General features: G+C 44.3%; 1 protein-coding gene across 1 annotated transcript in view; it reads right to left on the reverse strand.

The window, feature by feature from the left end:
- Positions 1-20,815, reverse strand: part of maml2 (mastermind like transcriptional coactivator 2) — a 31,522-nt gene that overhangs the window by 9,888 nt on the left and 819 nt on the right. Inside the window, exon 2 of the mRNA XM_019887307.1 lies at positions 20,533-20,809. Within this exon, the coding sequence (XP_019742866.1) occupies positions 20,533-20,809 (277 nt within the window). The remainder of the gene's footprint in view (positions 1-20,532; positions 20,810-20,815) is intronic.

Raw genomic sequence — 20,815 nt, forward strand, 5'->3', positions numbered from 1 at the left:
GGGCGGAGAAGGGGGGGGGCATAACAGCAGCATGAGGAGGGCCTTTTACTTCCATGCGCGCACACTTGATCAGATAACATTTATCTACATGATATCGCCACTGGGTAAACACTTTTTCGCTGCAATTTGGTCCGCTGACTCCCAGGAGCGGTGCTGTTATGGCGTTGCTATGGCAACAAACATCGTATATCAGAGCAGGAAATATGAAGCATCCACTTTTGGGTGCGATTAGCGCCCCGGCCGTAAACGAGTCGGCGCGTTCAGCCGAGGAAGAAGGATGTAACGACGCACGGCGGAGGAAGCTTTTAATGTATGCAAATGAGCGAGGCAGACAAAAGCCCCCGTTGTTCTAACCCCCCCAAGCCTCCCCCGTTGCGCCGACGCTATCGTCTTCCTCCCCATCACCATCAAAAATAACCGTGTTGAAATTGCGGTTGAAACGGGAGCTTCGTGGCTCGTTTGAAAACGTCCTCCTTGGGCAAACACAACAAATGTTTTCGCTTTTCTAGTCGGTTTGCATTTGTAAGCGTTCATTCATCTTTCAAAATAGTCAAGAGGGTCTGTTTTTTAAAATCATAAAGGGATACACATTTCGCAAATGTGTGTTTTTTTAAAAAAAAAAAATCTGATTAATCAATTCATTGAAAAATAACAGATGAATTGATTATTTCAGAGCTACTGTATCGCTCTAAAACTGGAAATCTCACCAAATCCACGTGGTTGGTATCGGTTTCGGTATCAGATGATCGCAGCTAGGGATGATCGGTATCTGCAGCTTAAAACCCCGATCGCCAGTAGAGAGCCTCATGATGTTGTTGCAATACACCAGAGGGCTCTGTTAGCTGAAAGGCCAGGACGAGGCAGCCATTTTGCATTGACACAATAGCAGAAGATTTGTGAAAGTCTCTGAGCTGTTGCGTGTCTTTACGGTTATTACAGCTGACATGAGTGCTTATCGAGTGGTTGGGATCATCGATGCACTTGCGCCCGCTGTGTTTGCAGGGCGCCAAAAAAGCTCCATCCAGCAGAAGGTTTTAGCCAAGAACAGATCCTCTTCCTGCGTAAATTGTATTACATGATGGCCAGGAACTTTGGAACAACTGGCGCTGAAGTGCAGTGGAGGACAGACAAACCTCTTGCCAGGCGACAATTTTGCAACGTCGCTCCGATGTCAAACGGGCTAGTTTGCATCACGTGTAAAAATCGTGCCAAACAAATCATGCGAGTGATGCACTGTGGCAACTCCCGAAAGGGAAAAGTCAACTTTAAGGTGACGGGAAAGCTTGGGGGGGGAGAAAAGGGTCTCAACAGTGCTTGAATTTGAGCTTAGTAAAGGTGGATGAACCTAAGTAAAGCCAAGAAAACATTTTGAATTTGTCTTTTTACTATTTTCCATCGCATCATGAGATTTATTTTTCCCGATTTACAAAGTTTAAAAACGGCCACAAACACAAGTTTGAGTAATGAACATGAAAGGCAAGTTGTCCAGCCATCTCGCCATCATTAGATCTACGGGGGCATGTTTTGCCAGCATCATCTTGAACGCGTCCTTCACGGCCTGCATATGACAGGCCAAGCCCGTCTTCCTTCTTCCAGTGGACTTTTTTTTTTTTTTCCTGGAGAGGAAGGAGGACTCCTAGCACGTGAGGCATGAATAATGCAACTGGATAGTGGATGTGTGGCAAAAAGCCACCGAGACACAAGGCCCGCCTCACAAACTCAAAAATAGAGCTCTGCCGTACCACAATTAAGGCTTTGTGCCATTGAGATTTGGATGCCAACTATGTACGTGTTCAGTGCAGAAATGCCGTGCATATTGCTGGTTGTTTTTTTTTTTGTTTAGTTTTTTTGTGAACGCTATCCCCAACTATTTGCAGAAAAATTGAAATATGTGCATTTTTTATGCTCTTTTTGCTATAAAATGCCACACGATGTGCCAAAAGTTGAGCCTGGGTTGTTAGTGGAAGTGTACGCATGCGCTTTGTGTGCATTTTTTTTTTAAACTCTAAATCAACTGTAAGCCATTTTTTCCGAAAGATTAGTGTTGTAAAATTGTGTTTTGAAATGATAGAGTAACATAGCCAATAAACAGTACTCTTCAAGGGAGGGGGCATCAATTACTGTTATTTTATGTCCCGTTTTCTCACAAATAGCAAACGGTTTACTGTTCTGTTTTGTATCCCAAAAAAAAAAAAAAAAAAAAAATCTAGAAAACTAGGAAGGAGAAAAAAAAAAAAAACGAAGACCTTGATCCAATCCTCATCCAACATCAGATAATTCAGCTCACGAGCACTGGCCCCCTCGCTGGCCTCAAATCCTCATGATAGATCTGCAAGTCATCTGAAAATAGATTTTTTTTGATTAACATTTAATGAGCTTGAGAAGCTCCGAATCACTCCAGCTGCCGTCGCTCTCTCCCTCTCAACCTCGAGTACGGTCAAATCCAAATTCCGCGACAAAACACCAAATTGTCTGCTTTTGATATCAGCGACACAACGCGTGGACGCAATGTCACGGGAAACGCCGAACCCTCGGTGGTCCGCGCGGCTTCCGAGCCGCCTCGATTCCTGCCGGGCCGAAACTGACGTGTCAGGTTGAGCAGTCTGGACTGACACTGAGCGAATGGGAAGGGGGCCACGGGGCCGGTGTGACACCACCCGAGCCTCCAGGTGGCGTCTGTCTGGGCGTTTCTTTCAAGAGCGGTGGAAGGACGAGCTCGCCGAATTGGAAGGAGCTCGTATATATGCAGATTTTCACAATCCTCAGGCCGGTCCCTATCCCTCCCGTGAATAGCGGGGGTTTGACTGTTTTCCAGTACCGATTGTAAATTGACTGACTTTTACATCTCTGTTGTTAGCCGTCATGTGTTAGCATCAAGCTGGTGAACTATTGGCAATACCAAATGTTGCGTTAATGACGCCACATGTCATTCGTTGTTTTGTGCTTTGTTTTAAAGTAAACACATCTCAGTTGGGAGGGGCAATAAAAACAACTCTGACATTTCACACGGACCCCCCCCCAAAAAAACCCCCCCAAATCATAGTAATTAGCCAAGCTACGGCTAATAAAAACTGTAAACTGGAACAGGCCCGATGGCAATTAAGATATCTTTTACAAATACATGATATAAATTCACCCTCATCACAACCACTCATAATAAAAATAATCAATACATAATTTAAAAATTAAAACCTGACGGTAATGAATTTTATGATGGTGTCTCTGGCCACTGTCTGAAGATGGATGACAGTTCCTTGATAACGCGAGAGAGGCGTTTGATTTATTGAAAGGAAAGTAAGAGAAGCCGCTCGCAGGCGCATTCAGTCACATCAGGTCAGGGACGCCGACGACGCATCCTCGCGCGGTCTTTTGTCCTTCCTTTCACCTTTGTTCGCCAAACACTCCATGCATGCTTTGTGTCTACACGATGCTTAACATGGCAGCGATATCCCAAGAGGGAAAGACGGTCATTTTGCGTAATGGGTTTCAAACTGTGAGCTGGAAATTGGAGGCCTCAAAACAATTTGCAATCAAAATTAAAATGATATCACACCATACCATACGTGTTGATTTCGCAGCCTATTTGGTCTTTTTTGGAGTCAAAAGACATTTTTTACATTTATATGAACATTGAGTCCCTTTCAATTAAACTGATCTTATATATTTTGATTAAAATGTTCAAAAATGAAATAATTCCTTGTATCAGTCCACAGACACCCCCCGCCTCCCCAAAAAAAAAAAACAAAATCCAACAAAACAGACGTGTCGAGAGGGTTCACGCAGGTTCATGCTGTGCTTTTGTGCTAATCAGGGCAATGCAGCGGTGGGCTACTTCTGGCCTCATCAGCACTTTGCCTCCCCACGCACTTCCTGACACACTTGTCTCGTATGGAGGCGGCCCTTGGGAGAGAAGGATGAACAGCAGAAGAGAAGAAGCGCAGCGAGGTGGTGGTGGTGGGGGAAATTATATATAAATATATATCGGAGAAATAAAATAAAGAGCGGGAGAGAGTCAACCTCGGGGAAATGAGAAATGAGAAGAGACGATAAGGGTGGCTTTGAAGAGAAATTGTGCATTATATTTATCCAAGGCAGATTTTTTTTCCCCGCATTAAATATTCAGCTAGACACATTCAAATATTTGTTCACCATTATCCCAACGCGCAAGATTAGAAGGTGACATTCCAATTAGTCCAAGACTCTTTGTTTCGGAGATGACTTGAAGTCATGTCAAGTCAAAAGCAAGGATTCTTGTACTCACAGTCAGCAATAATGGCCCAAAATCTGTAGAAATGTTCTACAAAGAGGGACATTTCACAGCTAGCATGTCACTGACGCCATCTTGGGCCATGCGAAAAATCAGGGAGGGTTCATGCGCTGATGATTGCTAAGCTATAGTTGGAAATTTTGCTTGGAAAACACCAACATGAAAACATGTTACGGCTAACTAATCAACCAGCTAACGTTTGATGTAACTGCATAACAAAATATGAACTAAATTTACCTCAAAGAAGTCACAGAGACTAACTAAACAGACTTGCATAAATGATTCAACTCACCTTTATACAAATTAACTGACTAGGCAAACAATGATGTCATTAATTAACGAGCAAAATAAACTTTCATATCAGCTACCTACCTTTTGACTGTTACCTTTGTATCCAACTTCGGCATAAAACATGTAACTAACCTTACAATAAATTGTGGAACAAATTAACGCATGTGGCTCCCTTGCTAGCTAACTGTTATTTCAATGACGTACATGACAGAATTTTGTATGAAATAACTTTTTGCCAATGATCAAATTAATGGGCTAACATAATAAACAGATTTTTGGATCAAGGAAGTCTCAGACTATTGTATGAATTAACTGACGAGACAACCAACGACGTAACAAACTAACATAAACTTTCTTACCAACCAACCGGCTAACTAGCTAACCCACTAGCTCGCCAACCAGCTAGCCAGCCAATAAACCAACCAAAAAAAACCCACATAACTGATAATTGTGTCTCCAAAAGAAATACATAGCCTAGCGATACGGATTGAGATTGCGTGTCCTTGGGTATGATATCCTTTAAAATCCATTGACTAGACGGGAAGAAACTGAGGGGAAGTGCTCTGACTAAGAGCATTATTTTACCCTTTTGATCTCAGTTAGCATGGCCACCTTGTGATGAATATCATGCCAAATCAATCGAATTCTTGGTTTTCAAGCTAGTAAGGACTAGCCGGCGGTGACAAGCTGTCACAGGGCATCAAGCGAGGCTTGCTGAGCACTCCTGACGCCGCTGTCGCCTCTCATCTGGACAGCTCGCTGAAGCTCACCGCGACATTTTCGGAAGGACGGCGCTGCACCAGCAGCTGGAACTCACGAGGACAACAGCAAGAAAGCACAAAAGTGACAAGGAGGGTAACCAGCGAGTTGCTCCGTTCGACGAGCATACTTCTTTGTTAACTATGTCAAGTTATATTGAAAGCACGGTGCGCCATTGCCCTAAACTGAATTTCGATACCCTAATCCTACTTTCAAACCCTAACCCTAACTTGAAACCCTTACCCCAGTTTGAAAACCTAACTGAAAACCCTAAACCTAGTTTGAAACCTTATTTTGAATCCCTCAGCCTAATTTGAACCCCTACTTTTTAACCCTAACCACAGTTTGAAACCCTTACCCTGTACAGTGACCTGCGAATAGAGAGAATCTGTAAATAATTGATACCCATTATATACCAAACCAATGAAAAAAACATTTAAAAGTCCCTTTGCAAACACTCCTTAAAAGGCATCTGAAAAAAAAAAAACAACCTGTCTTGGTAATTACCGAAGGAAAAGGCCGGTGAAGCGGGAGAAAAAAAAAAAATCCCCTTCCTGTTTTCAAAGACGGCTCCTAAGGCACACAGAGGCCATTTCCTGGTTGGCGGGCCGTCATCTCCACACGTTTGGCTCGCCGCGCCACGGCCGGGTTGCGCAACGTTCACGCTCCCGCACCAAAGATTTCCACCGGGAAGGAGCGTCGTCATTTTGCCTGCACTCGACTACACACACGGCGGTTGTTGTGCCGAGATGACCTTTCATGGCAGCCTAGCAAGGACGTTCCAATGCAGGATATGGATAGCAGCAGAGGGCTCTTTACATCCATTTGATGTCCCGCGGGAAAGCCGAGCTGAGTGCTTAATGTTGTGCTAATGCTAATTCACTCACTTTAGACCAGAGAATGACACCTAATGACTTTTTGAGGGTTCGAGAGGGTGTAGTAAAATACGGTGCAATGGAGAACATGTCACCAACAAATTCACTTTTGTCTCAACGATAACTACAATAATTTCTGCATTGATGAGTTCATGAACTAGCTTACTTGTGGATTAATGCTATAACTAAAAACAACTGAAGTTTGCTATCAACGATGTAATTAGCCAAGTCGCTAACAAAAGCTAACTCATTTTCATGGCAATGGTGTAACTCACTCAATGAAGACACCGATTTTCATTTGAACCCTTTCATTCACAAACTAACTAAATAACTTGTATCAACAAAGAAGTTAACTGACATTTGTATCAACGATGAAGCTAACCAACCAACCAGCTAACCAAGTTTTGCAACAATTGTTTACCCAACTAACTGACCGACCAAGATTTGTATAAATGGTTTAACTAACTAACTGACTGACTGACTGACTGGCTGTCTTACGTCGAGATTAGTGAAGTTTCGAAGCAACGCTACAACAACGTGCGTCTTGTTGTCCCCCCCCCCCCGCCATCGAATGCGTCATCATGTTGTACATGATGAGAGCATCATGTGATGTTGTCTATTGGCCTCTGGGAAACGTCAGGCACATGACAAATGTCGAGAGGTCACATATTTCCCGCATCCCCCACAGTTGTTGCCCCTCCTTAGCACACACACACACTCGCGCGCGCGCACACACACACACACACAAAAACAACCCTGAAAGAACACTTTCCCTCGCTCGCTCCGCAGTGCGTCCTTTGACTTTCCCCGCCGGCGCCGTTCCGCTCAGACCTTATTTGGAGTGTGGTACAACGGACAAAACCAAGTTTTTGCTTTGTAGCTGCTTTTCCACAGATGACCACCAATGTGGTCTACCGCTTCATTGTCACGGAAGTTAGCCACTTAGTTAGTGAGTTATGTCATTTATCTAGTTACTCCAGAACATCATATATGCAAAGTATTAGTTTGTTTTCCAATTAGTTAAATGGGTCATTTACACTAACTTGAGGAATCAATTTGGCTTGGAACATCATCGATACAAAAGGTTAGATTTGTTCTTTACCAGGTAGTTATCTCATTGATTCGAAAGTAGGTTAGGATAGCCCAGGACTTGGTGGAGTTATGCGCTCTCTCACACGACCTTCTAGCACGTCTGCTGAGGTTTTCCAGCACGACCTGAGGGCTTCGTGTTATACAAGCTAACAAGTCTCTGCATGTGGGCTGCGGCTAAAACTGCACTCGGAGGTTAATATGTGAGTTTAAACCAGCTTGTCCTTGAAGTCAAAGTAAACGCCGAGAGCTCTAATGGCCATCACGCTCTTCATGAAACAAACAGTGGGATCGATGATAACCACGACGAACTTTTGTATCAAGTACTAAACTAAATAACCAACAAACTTTTGCATCAACGACATAGCTAAGTGACTAACTAAATGCAAAATGTATTCATTGACAACTACCTAGCTTCCTGATTTTTGGATCAGTGAAGTCATGGATTAACTCGCTACCAACTCTCCACCCGACCCTAACTTACTTAACTAGCTACATTAACAACTAACTGGCGAAATACATTTTGTATTCATCAAATATGAAGAGCAAACTAAGTAACTAGCATCAATGCCTTAAGTGACTGACATTTAAATCAATGCACTGGCTGCTAGATAACTAAGTAGGAGTTCTCCAGCCTCCCCCACTAACCAGGTACAAGCACACCCTGCTCGCCTCTTACTTCGTAAATCGGGTTTCTGCCTTATTGCCACTTAAGTCACCACTTGAACAAACCCATTACATTTCCTTCCCAATTAGTCTTTGTGCTAGCCGCGAGTTAGCCAGTTAGTTTTCACATCGAAGTTATTGTATTCCCTTCAGCGTAGCACCACCTGGTGGATGCGCAGCACAACCGCAGCCAATATCGCACCCTATATATGAAAACCGTTTTAAAATAGACCACTCATTGAAGGTGCACCTTGTACTCCGAGGCGCCTTACAGTGCGGAAAATACTTTCAAATGAAAGATATTACTAACTAAACCAACAACGTAACTTTGTGTCAATGATGCAACCGACTGACTGATTAACTTTTCGTATCGATGACATGACTAACTCGTGTTCAAAAGCGGCTCGCGAGTGTGGAAAGAGCAACTTTTGCCTTCAGTCAAAGAAAACACAAGCGCTCGCCAATTAAGACGTCATGCTCTCACCGTAACACGTTCTCTCCTAAGCGACAGCTAATAAACAGCGCCTCGTGTATCCAGTCGACACCCCCCGTCGCTTAGAAGTAGACTTTGCACAGTAGTCAATTGGACTCGGCTCGAAAACGTTCATGCGGATGAATTGTGAGCGGATGAACGTGCGAGGGGGCCGGAGTGGAAAAGCCGCAGCTGGCTTTGCTGTTCCTAAAAGGACGTGCGCTTCCCATCCGAGCTGAAGGGGATTACTTTGCTTGCTTGTGCGGATTTCACAGCTCAGATGGCAAGTGTGTTCTTTCGCCGACTCCAGCTGTTTTCGCCTCTGCGCGCGCGCGCACGCACGTACGCACGCGCATCCTCGCCGTGACTACTTTAGGCAAAACACATGAGCCCACAACGGCGATGGTGGAACTTCCCAAATAACAAAAGAATGCATTCGCCCGCAACGATGAATGTCCTGCCAACTGTCGGATATAGGGACTGCCCTGTCGCAATTCGTGGGAAAAAATTACACCTGTACTTGACATGATTTTACATACTTTGTTAAAAATATCATCAATGATAATTACATTATTTTACATGGTTTCGAATGACTTGTAATTAGGTTTTCATGTTTTTGGGGTTTTTTTTTTTAACTTCAACGAGAAGCTAGGTTCATCTTGGAGTGGTCGCAAATCAATGAAATAGTTATTTTCCAAATTGATATTTAGAAAACTTTCATCTTTACATCCCTGAGCATGAGGAAGAGTGAACCTCGGACTGCCGCACAATTAACATTTTAGCTTAATAATCAACCTGAGATAAAAATTTCCGGATTTTGACCTTCAGAAATTATTTTACATGATTTTAATTATTTCATGCTCGCTTTTTAAAACTCAGTTATAAATATTTTACGATATTTAACAAATATGTATATATTTATGGCGGGTGTAATTCCCATTCGTTTTCCAGTACGGTCACGATTCTTTTAACGTTCCTGGGTGAGATTCAAACGTGGTCGCCGTCAACTGCGAGCAGGTGTGTCAACCAAATGCTTCGCCGTGCCACACTTCAAGGCAACAAAAGTATTGGAACAAGAGATAAGGTCAACAAGTCCAGTATAGTCTTGGTCAATTCCAATCCTTTTGTCACTGTTCGGTTGTCAGGTGAAGAAGCAATGAGTTCACCTCAGAACACGGTCGCTGCGGGCCCATGGCATGAAAAAGGGCTGCCTTTGTTGCCGGATGTGGAAAGAAAAAAAAAAAAAACATCCAATGGACTCTAAAAAAAGCCCCAGAAGGAAACTGTGGGTGGGGTGGGGTGCATGGCAGCGAGCCTCACTGCAAGTGGAGAGTGGGACTGAGAAAGGAATGTTCTCTCTCACTCCCCATCTCACATAATAGTCCGGCTTGCGCTGTTGCCACTGTATGAAAACAAATGCTGCGCCACACTTTATTTTCCCCAATTTGAGCAAGTCCTACTTAGCGATCGGCTCCCTTTTATACCAATTAAGCGACAAACGAACGGCCTTTTGCAGGGTCATATCATGCTCAAAAAGTCACATTTTTGCATGTGTGTATCCCGGTAAAAAAGTCAAAGGGCCTAAACTTGACCCCTGCTGAACGTGACTTGTTCGCACCTGCTGGAGAGTTTTACTGATCGCCACCAAATTTGGTGGACATGTCTATCATCACACGATGCACAAAATAGTCTCAAGAACCCATGCCTTCAACTCACATTTTATCTAAAGAATCACTCTGAAAATAAATGTCACTCATTGAGTATTCCGTCCAGCCCCTACCGCCTAACGGCGCCAGAGGGCGGCGCAGCATCCGCGACACCTCGCCGCAGCCCGGCACCAGCGCAAACATCGCAGCCGCCGCTCCTCGCGCCGGTTGGCAGCGCAGAGGCGTCGAACAAGAGATTCTGTGTTCCACTCATCTCAAGACGTGAAACTTGCTTCACCTGCCTAGACCAGAGGTCCCCGACCGCCACTTCATGGGCCATTTAGTACCAAGTCGCCCAGAAAGACCGGACACAATTATTCTCCATTGATAATCGTACCCTGAAAGCACTTCTCTTAAACAAGATATGTTCATAAAAATATAAGCCTTAGGACATTTTGAGCCCCTGAATCTTTTGTTTTTATCTGTTTCCATGCCAGCCGATGAAAATATGGCACAAAAAAAAAAAAAAAAAAAAAAAAAGGAATGAACTGGCCCAGTTTTGGAGGGTTGCTTATAAATTGCAACCATTTCACGGAAATTGCACTTGATATCTTGATTTTGACCTCAAAGTTAAAAAAAATAAAATACAAGCCTAATAATAACAACATTGTTATCAAACAGATAGCGATCACTGAACACGGCACCGGAAAAAGTCCCGAGGCCTGTACAATGGGTCATAGTTGACGTGTGATTGACAGCCGGGATGAAGACTGACAAATTAGCCTTTGTTCTCACTCCCAAATCATACGACTCACCAGGAGTCTCGATGTCTGAGAGGGGCCTCCCTGCCCCCACCCCTGAATGCTTGTGCAACTTTTTTTTTGTGATGGCCCAATTTGATTAAAAACATGAACGGGACCACACTTTAAGGTCTTACCTACAAAAAAAAAAAAAAAAAAAAAGAAAAGAAAAAAAAGTCTACGGTTCCCAAAAGGCCACTTTGTAAGTACACCTGCAAGTAAAATGATATCACAATAGAAGAAGTCAGTCATGAAGTGAGCAAGCTGACATTCCTAAATAATGCAAATCAAAATTTCTGGAGACTGCGCATGAGAATGCTGAAACGCTCAATGAAGTGAATGAAATGTAATCTTGTGGGACAAATGATATCGAATGATATTTAAAAATATCGAATGATACTGACTGATATCGAATGATGCGGAACGATATTTGTGAATAACATGCAATGATATGGAATGATGTTGACCGATAGTGAACGATGTGGAATAAAATTGGTGAAAAATGCACGATTTGTTTGGTGGGGAAAAAAAAGCGCAATGTTTGGTTTGCGGCAATTTAGGGAATGTTGAAAATCATTCCCAAAATGGGCGGATTGAGTGGAACATTTTGAATTTCCAATGTCGATTTTTTTTTTTTTTTGTTTAACGTCAGCAGTGCCGTCGTCAAATTTGGCAAACTGGGGAAATTGCCGACGAACAGAACTTCAGCTTTGTGCACTGGCAGCACGGAGGAGGCGGTACAGAGAAAAAGCGCCAGCTTGCTTGTGCGTCCCCTCCGCTCGGGAGCCTGGGAAATTGTGCAGCTTGGCCCGGCTCTGAGAAATATCCTGAGCTTGAAATGTAAACATGTCTGAACTCTGATCTGACAGAACCGCCACCCCCCCTTTTTTTTTCCCCAGTCCAAGCCGCCATTGTGGGCCATGCAGAGGGGCTTGCCGGTGACATTGGGAACCCATGCTCTCATTTTTTAACGACCCCGTGGGGAGAACAGGGGACTTTTTTTTTTTTCCTCCACCCCCAAGTCGTAAATCCGATTGTTCCGACATCACCGCCCATCTGCATTTTGGACTTGATGAAAGCATTTTGTTGAAAAGGAATGTGAGGGAGGTGAGGACGGAGGCATTGTGTTGGTGCCGAAGTGGACCTCCACGCCCAGTTCAAACGGACATTACGGGGAACAACAAAAATAATTATTTGATGGCATTTTCATATCGGAATACATTTTAAATCTCTCTGATGATCTTTATATGATTTGAAAACAAGTTCTTCCTTTCAATATTTCCCTTTCCGTTTTTACTTCATTTCAGAAATATCTCCAGGATGATTATTTTACAAAACTGTTTTGATAAAAGTCTCAGTGTCTCTCATTCTGATACCCGCACAAAAAAAAAAAAAAAAAGATACAATTCTCGGCATCTCTCATTGTGATTTCCCCCCCCAAAAAAAGGCATCTGAGGGCGGTGAGAACGGAACCCCTTTAGCGGGCCTCCAGGTCCAGATGAAGCGGCCTGAATCCGACCCGTAGACTGACACCGCGTAGTGTGAGAACATTTGAAGAAAAGCTCGTCGCCTTTCACTTCGCAGACGCTGAAGCGGTCGCTGACGTCGCAAAAAGACGACAAACAGCCAATGTTTGTGCGAGTGTCACACCTGAACACGCCGGTTCCCACAGGGTTCCAGTTTCAGGAAAGCACTCTGTGCCGGGAGGGCTTCCGCCATGAAGCATGACAACCCCCCCCCCCCCCACCCCAGGGGGCCCGCCCCCCCCCTTCTACGAGAAAAACCCGACCAAGGGCCCATATAGCAGGTTTGGGTTCAGGTTTAGGGTCCAAAACGTTTTATGGAATTTTACTGTCAAACTAAACCTAAAACAAATGGAATATGCCTTGTGTATTCAAAGCAACCAAATAGCTTCTTGCCTTAGGAAAGTCCATTTAGCTTCTTACTAACAAACAATGCAAAACCATTGCCATGTTCATGTTTCGCAAAGGTCGATGCAGGTTCAGAAGCGATGCATATTTGAACACAAACTGTGGAGCAACACAAACAGGCATATATTCTTTATCCTCCATGAAAAATGACTAATATAGTATCTTAGAGAGTCATGTACTGTAGACTAAAAAAGTCCTTTTCATGTACTCAATCTGAACTCATACTTTTGGTTGCATACTTTGGCTGTACATAAAAATGTCTGAAACTACAATTTTTGAGACGACATTTTAATCACGTGCAATCGATAATTGTGTTTTGTTTTGTTTTTGTTTGTACAGTTTTTTTTTTTTTTTACATGCTATCCCTCATTCACTCCACGACCTGTGGCATCTTTCTCACAACAGCAACTCAAACTTTTTACTACCTACCGCAAAACATACTCTGAGCGTGAGGTGGGTAACCTTGCCCAATTTCCATCATTTTGGCATTTCTCTGCTCTGATTTACATCCTAATCTTTATCTTCTACTTGAAAGCTGTGCTGCTCTCACATCCAAAGCCACGCAATGATGCAATCTACAGGGTCCTGTTTGTCATTTCAGTGGATTACAAACGTGAATTCCACAGACAAGCTGGGTGAGACCCTCATCCATGCCTACCTGTTGAAAATCATACTTGACAAATCTTTCGCTGTCGTGTGAAAAACATCTCTGGTCTATATTTGTCTTTTTAAAAAAACTTATTGGGCTGTCCACATCTAGGACATACCATCAAACATATTTTATTTTTTCAAAGACAAAAAAGGGATATGCGTGTTTTTCACAGGACGGCAACAATATGTTTGTGGCAGTTGAGTCCCCGTCGACGAATAAAAGCGTCCGTGGCAGTGAATGAGTTCATGTTAACCACCACATTAGAAATAATGCCCAGAATAACCCCCCCCCCCCCAAAAAAAAGTACATGGCATTTATTGTTCATGAGAAAAATGACTGCTCCTTTTTTTGGCACAATAGAAATAACCAGAAGGACTGGAAATAATTCCACTGAGTCACACAGGCGTCATGTTTAACACGCTCGCTCCTCTCTGCGGTTATTCGCGATTCTCGCCACCTTGGACCATTGAAATAAAGATTCGCCCTTGTTAGCGCCGCATGCTTTTTTAGACGTAGCCCAACGGGAGTGGCCGCTCTTGTGCACCTGGACGGCTTGTCCCAGATAATACGGCGGTGTTCCTTGAAGACGGAAAATCGGCAGCGATTTTTATCTCTCCCCCCCCCCCCCTTTTCTTTTCCCGCCGTCTTCAAAGACGAGCGCAGACGTCCCATAGGCTGCTGAATAAAACATGAGCGCGTGCGCTGCGGGGTGGTTTGTGTTCAAGATGGATGGAAAGTAGGACTCGTGAAGATCGTGTACAATAAAAGCGCAAATGCCTTTGATTGAAGAGCAAATCCTGGGCTGGTCGACAGCGAGTCTGGAAACTTGCGTGAGTCACGTCTGCTTCCTATTGAATCGTTTTCAGATGCACGTGTGTGTTCTTTCGGGAGGCAAACGCGTCTTTTGAAGTGAAAATCTTAATGAGTCCACTGAAGAACGGAAGGAGGAGGCGATGAAAATGCAAATGTCCGCGGTCGGAGAGATGGCCCACATTCACGCGTCATTAGAATCCAACACAAAGCTGCTCGTGTTGACTTAAGTCTTTGCAACAGCTACCCGGGATTTGACTTTTTCTTCGGGGATGACCTCACATGCGGCACGTGTGCACTCTCAGCAAGAATGCATAATTAATGTGCTCGTGTTAATTAGGTCGTTTTCTCGGCAAATGTGGAGTCGGAATTAAAATGGGGAAGAAAAAAAATCGAATGGATCTCGAATGATCTCGAAAACTAATCTGAACATAAAGACCAATTAAAATTATGAGAGGAAAAAAAAAAAAAAAAACTATTTCTCGTCCAGACTCAGAATTATGGAAAATGACAAGGCTGGACAATAAAAAAATGAAATATAAACTGATCTTAACGGATGTTGAATACAAAACAGTAGGCGAGGGACACCCTGAACCGGTCGCCTGCCAATCGCAGGGCACAGAGGGACGAACTACCATTCACACTCACAACTACACCGAGAGACAATTTGGAGTGTTCAATCAGCCTGCCATGCATGTTTTTGGAATGTAAGAGGAAACCGGAATACCCGGAGAAAACCCACGCAGGCACGGGGAGAACATGCAAACTCCACACTGGAAGGCCGGAGCCGGCATCGAACCCACCACCTCTGCACTGTGAGGTTGACGCGCTAAGGCCCACCGGACCGCCACTCACTAACATGAAAACCCTAAAATTAAAAATGAAAGGAGTCAAACTGACTCCAGACAAGTTTGAAAAAAAAATGGGGTAAAAATGTAAAAATAATATGAAAAAAGTTTCCGCACATCTCATGTCGCTAAATAGAATGATGTCGCCGTATAAGGAGAAAGGGGTGGGGGGGGTCTCCTGAAGAGGGAGCATGAGCACCAATCTGCTTTGTGTGTGTGTGTGGGGGGGGGGGGAATGACTGCCAGCAATCAGGGTGATTCTGCATCGCCATGTTGTTTCACATGCCAGCATGCCGATGTCATCACACACACACACCAAAAAAAAAGTGATTACCCCTCAATCGAGAACTTCATTTCATGCGTCATTTAGCCAGCATACAGCCAGTAAGCACACGTGTCCAAACATTGTGGAAACACGACGACAACGCTTGCACGGAGGCATTTCAGACGTGCACGTTTCACTCCCAAAAGTTGAGTTTTCCCCACTTAACTTTGTATTTATCAGGTAGGCCTTAAAGGGGAGGTCAACCCACCACGTTTTCTTGACAGTTTGATCTATGTGCCTGCACTCGTCTAAAATGGCATGATGATGAATAGTGCGTTTGTGGAATTTAAGTTAAGCGGTAAAATCCACCCGTGTTTTATCCGGTTCACAGGGCGGCCATTTTGCCACTTGCCGTCGACTGAAAATGACATCAGAGTTGCTAGGCACTCAGGTAACAACCAATCATGGATCACCTGTTTTCTGAAGCTGAGACATGATCGGCCGTTACCGGAGCAATTGTGATGTCATTTTTAGTCGACAGCAAGTGGCAAAATGGCCGCCCCCTGAACTGGACAAAAATGGGCGGATTTTACTGCTTAACTCATGTTCCACACAAAATATTAATCAGAATGACATGTTTGTGGCTCTGCGTTGAACATATTTTAATGAAAAAAATGGGGCGGACTTCCCCTTTAAGTAGATGTTATCTTGTGAAGAAAATTCATGTTGGTCAAGTGCCCCCACTTGAGAAAAAAAAAAAAAAAAAAAGTAAGCAGACAATGTCCACACACATACTACGAAAAATAGCCGGACAGTTAAAATTTGGCGGACTTGGTTGAGAAAGGAAAAAGGAAAAACGCGGGTGGAATAATAACAATAATTGTGTCACAGGATAACATGACAACTGTCTGCTTGCAACCGAGTATTGACATTCTTTCCTAGAAGTAATTAAACGACGGCGTTTGAGCGCGTGTCTCCGACACATCTTGGAACGAGCGCTAATCCCAAATTGAGCCCCGAGATTAACAGCGAGTTTTGCGGCCGCCGTACGCAGGCCCCGTTTTGATGTCTTTTAATCGCAGATGCTCGCCCGGCGGGAATCGTCTTAATCCCATCAGGCATCTCGGCGGACGCCAGCTGTCAATAAAAAAAAAAAAAAAAAAAAAAAGCTGCAACAGCGCTTCCGGACGGCAAGCGAGGGCCACTCGAAGGCATTCGCGGGACACTAAATGAAGAAATCGAGGCCATGAGGTGGAAACTTGGCTGCGGGTGGCACCTCGGCAACCACCTTTGTTCTGCCCCACATATTTCGATTTAACTAGTGGCAGGTCTCGGCCCCTCAGATTGCCGCAATTGTTTTATTTCACAGAATCCGGCACCAGCAGCTTGCTACAGCATCAAATAGGTCTCGCACACTCACACACTTTTCCCCAAACACTCACATGAACTAAAACAGCCGCAAGAGACCGAGTTTATTTTTACTCCACGCTCTTTTGCATTACTTGTATCCTCACCAGGATTTATATATTTTTTTTCATTTGTATTTGGCTCACGTCCCAACTTCAGTCTTTTAACTTTGGATTTCAACACGGACCGGAGATCGTCAAACATTATTGCCTGCTCTGGTACTTTGCTAGCATGAAGCTAATCAGTTAACATCGAACGGCCCAAAAGCGTCATCTTACTCTTTCGAACATTACAGGCGCACTATCGCCTCCTCAGGCATGAAGCACAACTACAATGAGATTCAAAGCAACAACAAAAACAATAAAAACAAAACAAAACAGTGTTTCACCATTGCCTCAGTGAGCGCACAGAGGCCTAAAAAAGTTCCTTGTGGTTGACATTTGTCAGCACTTTGTGAGCAGGATGTCCCGCGCGCCGCCAACTTCCCAGATCTGTCACCTGGGACGGGAATTGGGAAACAACAACAACAAAAAAAAACCTTGCCTCCAAGCGCGCCGACGTGTTGATCAGCAGTCAAGGCCTGGTTGACTTTGACTAAACACATGCAGGAAGTGGATGCCGACGCGGCAAATGTGCGCCGCTTTCAACGAGAGGCTCGTGAAAGGCATCGTGATAATAAGGCAGCACAACAGGGCAAGCTCGCCTTGGCTTTGCTCCATGGGGACAGTCCAAAAAGAAATGTAAAAAAAAAAAAAAAGGCACAAAAATATGATCAATCGTGCACATCTCTACTTCACTTCACAATATGAAATTGTCTCATGTAGGGGTTCAAAATTAGGGCCAGCGGGCTGAACCCGACCAATTGGGCGTCCAATCCGACTCGCCGCCATGCAGGACGCATCAACGACAGTTTTTCAACAAAGTAAACATGGTTGGCTAATTTTGCAGATGACCACTTGCCACTAAAATGACTTTCAGGCATGCTTGTGTCTTGATTAGAAAATGCTCAATGCAGGAATGATGAAGTGAAGCCAAAAAACAAAAAAAAAACAAAAAATGCATTCGTGATGAATGTCTACTGGCTTGCAGTTGGGGAGCGATCCTCAGAGTCTCCAAACGTCTCTATTACTGCCAGAAAATCAGGGGTAGTTTTTTTTTTTTGTATGTGTAATCCTTCTAAGAACAACATCATAACTCTCACTTGGCGGAGGTAAAAACATGAAGACGCAAAAGAATTATGGGAAATCTCTTCACGGCTCCTTCCCCGCGCTTCTTAAATTCCCTCCCAAAGAATATCCTTTGTTAATCTGCTCTCAACCGGCGCCGTTGTTCGAGCGCCGCCGCTCCCATAATCCTTTGCGGCTGCTCGCCAACTCCAGTGTGAACCGTCGATACTTGCCCGCTCCAAAAAGGCGCCGTGCTAGCTTTTTGCCTTTTTGGAATTATAAATAACGACCTGGTCCGCATCGAGCCCGACAGTTTCAAGTTGGAACGGTTTGAAGCGGTGAGGAAACGTGGCACGATAAGGGAGATAAAAATCTCTTCATTTGCAAATGTTTATTTTTCGATCATGTGGGCATATGCTGCCCAAAAAGTCGTCAATCATATGAACGGTGTAAAATCGTCATTGTCATAAAGAAAAAAAATCAGGTGCAGAATAATATCCCGAATGAAATGGTGACAAGGGGCCTGCGTTGCGTTGTTGCCGCCTTGCTTCCATCACCACGAGAAAAGCAGATTAAGCTCCACCACACGCACGCCGGCGGCTCATTTCCTGGCTGCTCGCACGTCTTCTGCCGCGCTCAGCACTTTTCTCGCACACACACAGAACATGATAATGATGACGCCTGACCTCGTCGAGACAAAAACATGGCGGGATGCTGAGGTGCCCTCCCGTCATGTTCCTCAAAGCGCAACAACACGTTCAACGCGCTGATTGCGCGCCGGGTGAAAAGCGGCGTGACGTGCACGCACAGCCGTGTTGCCGGTAAATGAGCATCAGTGGAAAAATACATATTTGTTTTCCCCGAGCAGGGAACTGCTGTGTGGTTTCAGAAGCTTTTTTTTTTTTTGTTTGTTTTTAATATCATGATTGGGGTGGGGGTCCCCACACAGCTGCCAGTCGGAGCTTGAGTGTATCCAAAAAAATTATCTGTCACAAATCAATTTGTTGTTCCTTTTGAAACAAGTGCATACTTGCATATGGAGACGGCTTTTTGTTATTCATGCAATCAGTCAAGGCGTTTTTATAAAAAGGTACGTTTGTTAAACTATCAACCTGGGCCTACTCAGGTCTAGAAACATCCCTGCATATACAAAAAAAATCAAGTGGTACTTGAAACATAAAACCAAGGCGATTACACGTGTATTCAAGCGTGATTCTCCTTTATGAAAGTCTGCTAGCTAAACGCGAACACACAATTTAACCTGCCATGGACAAGCTAAGGAAACTAGCATTGATGTTATGTTACTGTATGAAACTTTAAATAACTCGAAAAACATGCAGAAATTAATACTAGCAGGTATATATTCTTTATCCTCTGTGTCAAACGACGACTGTGACTGCTGCTGAGGTGTGACGCTCTTGTCTTGCTCGGTGCCATCACAAAATCTGTGCGTAATACGTCTACGTGTCATATTGCCCCCTGGTGGCCAAGGTGCGCAAGCTTGACACAAAAGGCCCGATTGAATTAATGCATGAAATCATGATGTAAAAAGTTTTTAATTCACTATATTCCACTTAACTGTGATATTTGGAAGCAAGATTGTTATTCCCCGTTGATAGAATGTTCATCCGCCAAACAATGGTCTTTTGCTCCTCCACTTTTCCGCGCCACTGTATGCAAGTCTATTTTTGTTACTAAAAACATGTCGCATTTTTGAGGGTGGGGGGCGGCTAGCGTCATAATTAATGCGATTTAAATTAACTTCAATGGAACAGGCGATTTGTTTCGAGCGACGAGGGTGATCACGCAATGAATAAAGCTCGTAGTCCAGGTAAGGAGTTTGATCCTAAAAACAAATTGGTTGTCAATGGAAAGGATCCCAGCATCTCATGGGCTTGCGGTCGCACTATTTCACAGATTCTTTTTTTTTTTTAATTACTGGTTCTGCATCCCATTTATTTAGGGTGTGTTTCCACTGTCAACCACTAGATGGGGTCACACTAATTTAACGTGGTTTACATTTGAAAACAGGAAACAGGAAGTAAATTCAGCTCAGCTGAAGTTTTTGCTGCAAAGATAATTGAATGTCAACCCCCCCTTAAATACTACTTTGTTCGCAGTGTCTGTAGGTTCATTATATAATGTATGTCTTTGGGTACGACTAGTCATGTGTATTGTGAGATAGTAAGTTAACTTTTTTAGGATGGAAAAAATAACGTTTACTTTCAACACAGAGGGACGGCACTCTGTCACAATGTTTTGTACAATATTTTTGTGATCCATTGTCTTTCTCTCTCAATGTGCTGTGTATTTAAATGTGCTGGTAGTATTTTAAAAGTGACTTTAAAAAAAATAAAGTGCCATGAATGCTATATAATCACGCCCAGGGTGTATCTAAATAAGGTCTTTTTATATCAGCGTTCTTTAATGGGGCGGGGGGGGGGGGTCTGGAACGGACCCCCTGCGATGGAGCGGGATTATCCGTTGAAATTGACATTTCGGAAGGGCTCCGTTTGTAAACCGGGTTTCTCTTCGCCCCTACTCAAGACAGTTGAAGTACGTCACTGGGTCGAACAAGCTGGACTCACCGCTATGCGCGTGGACATCTTGTGGTCCCCCTCGGCGCCCCTCAGCTCCCCGTTGGACGGCCTGGCGCCGTAGTCCGGTGGCGGCTGTCCCGCAGCCCCGCGGCCGCCCTTGCTCTTGCGTGTTCCGGGCCCCTGCTGCACGACGTTGAGCAGCTGCAGCGTGCTCTCGTGCTCGCGGTCCGAGCTCTCGGCCTGCCCGCGGCGGTAGCGGTCCTCGCAGGTGGAGTGGTGCCGCCTGCACAGCTCGATCCGGGCGCGGAGCCGCTCCACGATGGCGCTGTGC

The sequence above is a fragment of the Hippocampus comes genome, unplaced genomic scaffold (genome assembly GCF_001891065.2).
Source record: "Hippocampus comes isolate QL1 unplaced genomic scaffold, H_comes_QL1_v1.1 scaffold194, whole genome shotgun sequence".
Classification (NCBI taxonomy): domain Eukaryota; kingdom Metazoa; phylum Chordata; class Actinopteri; order Syngnathiformes; family Syngnathidae; genus Hippocampus; species Hippocampus comes.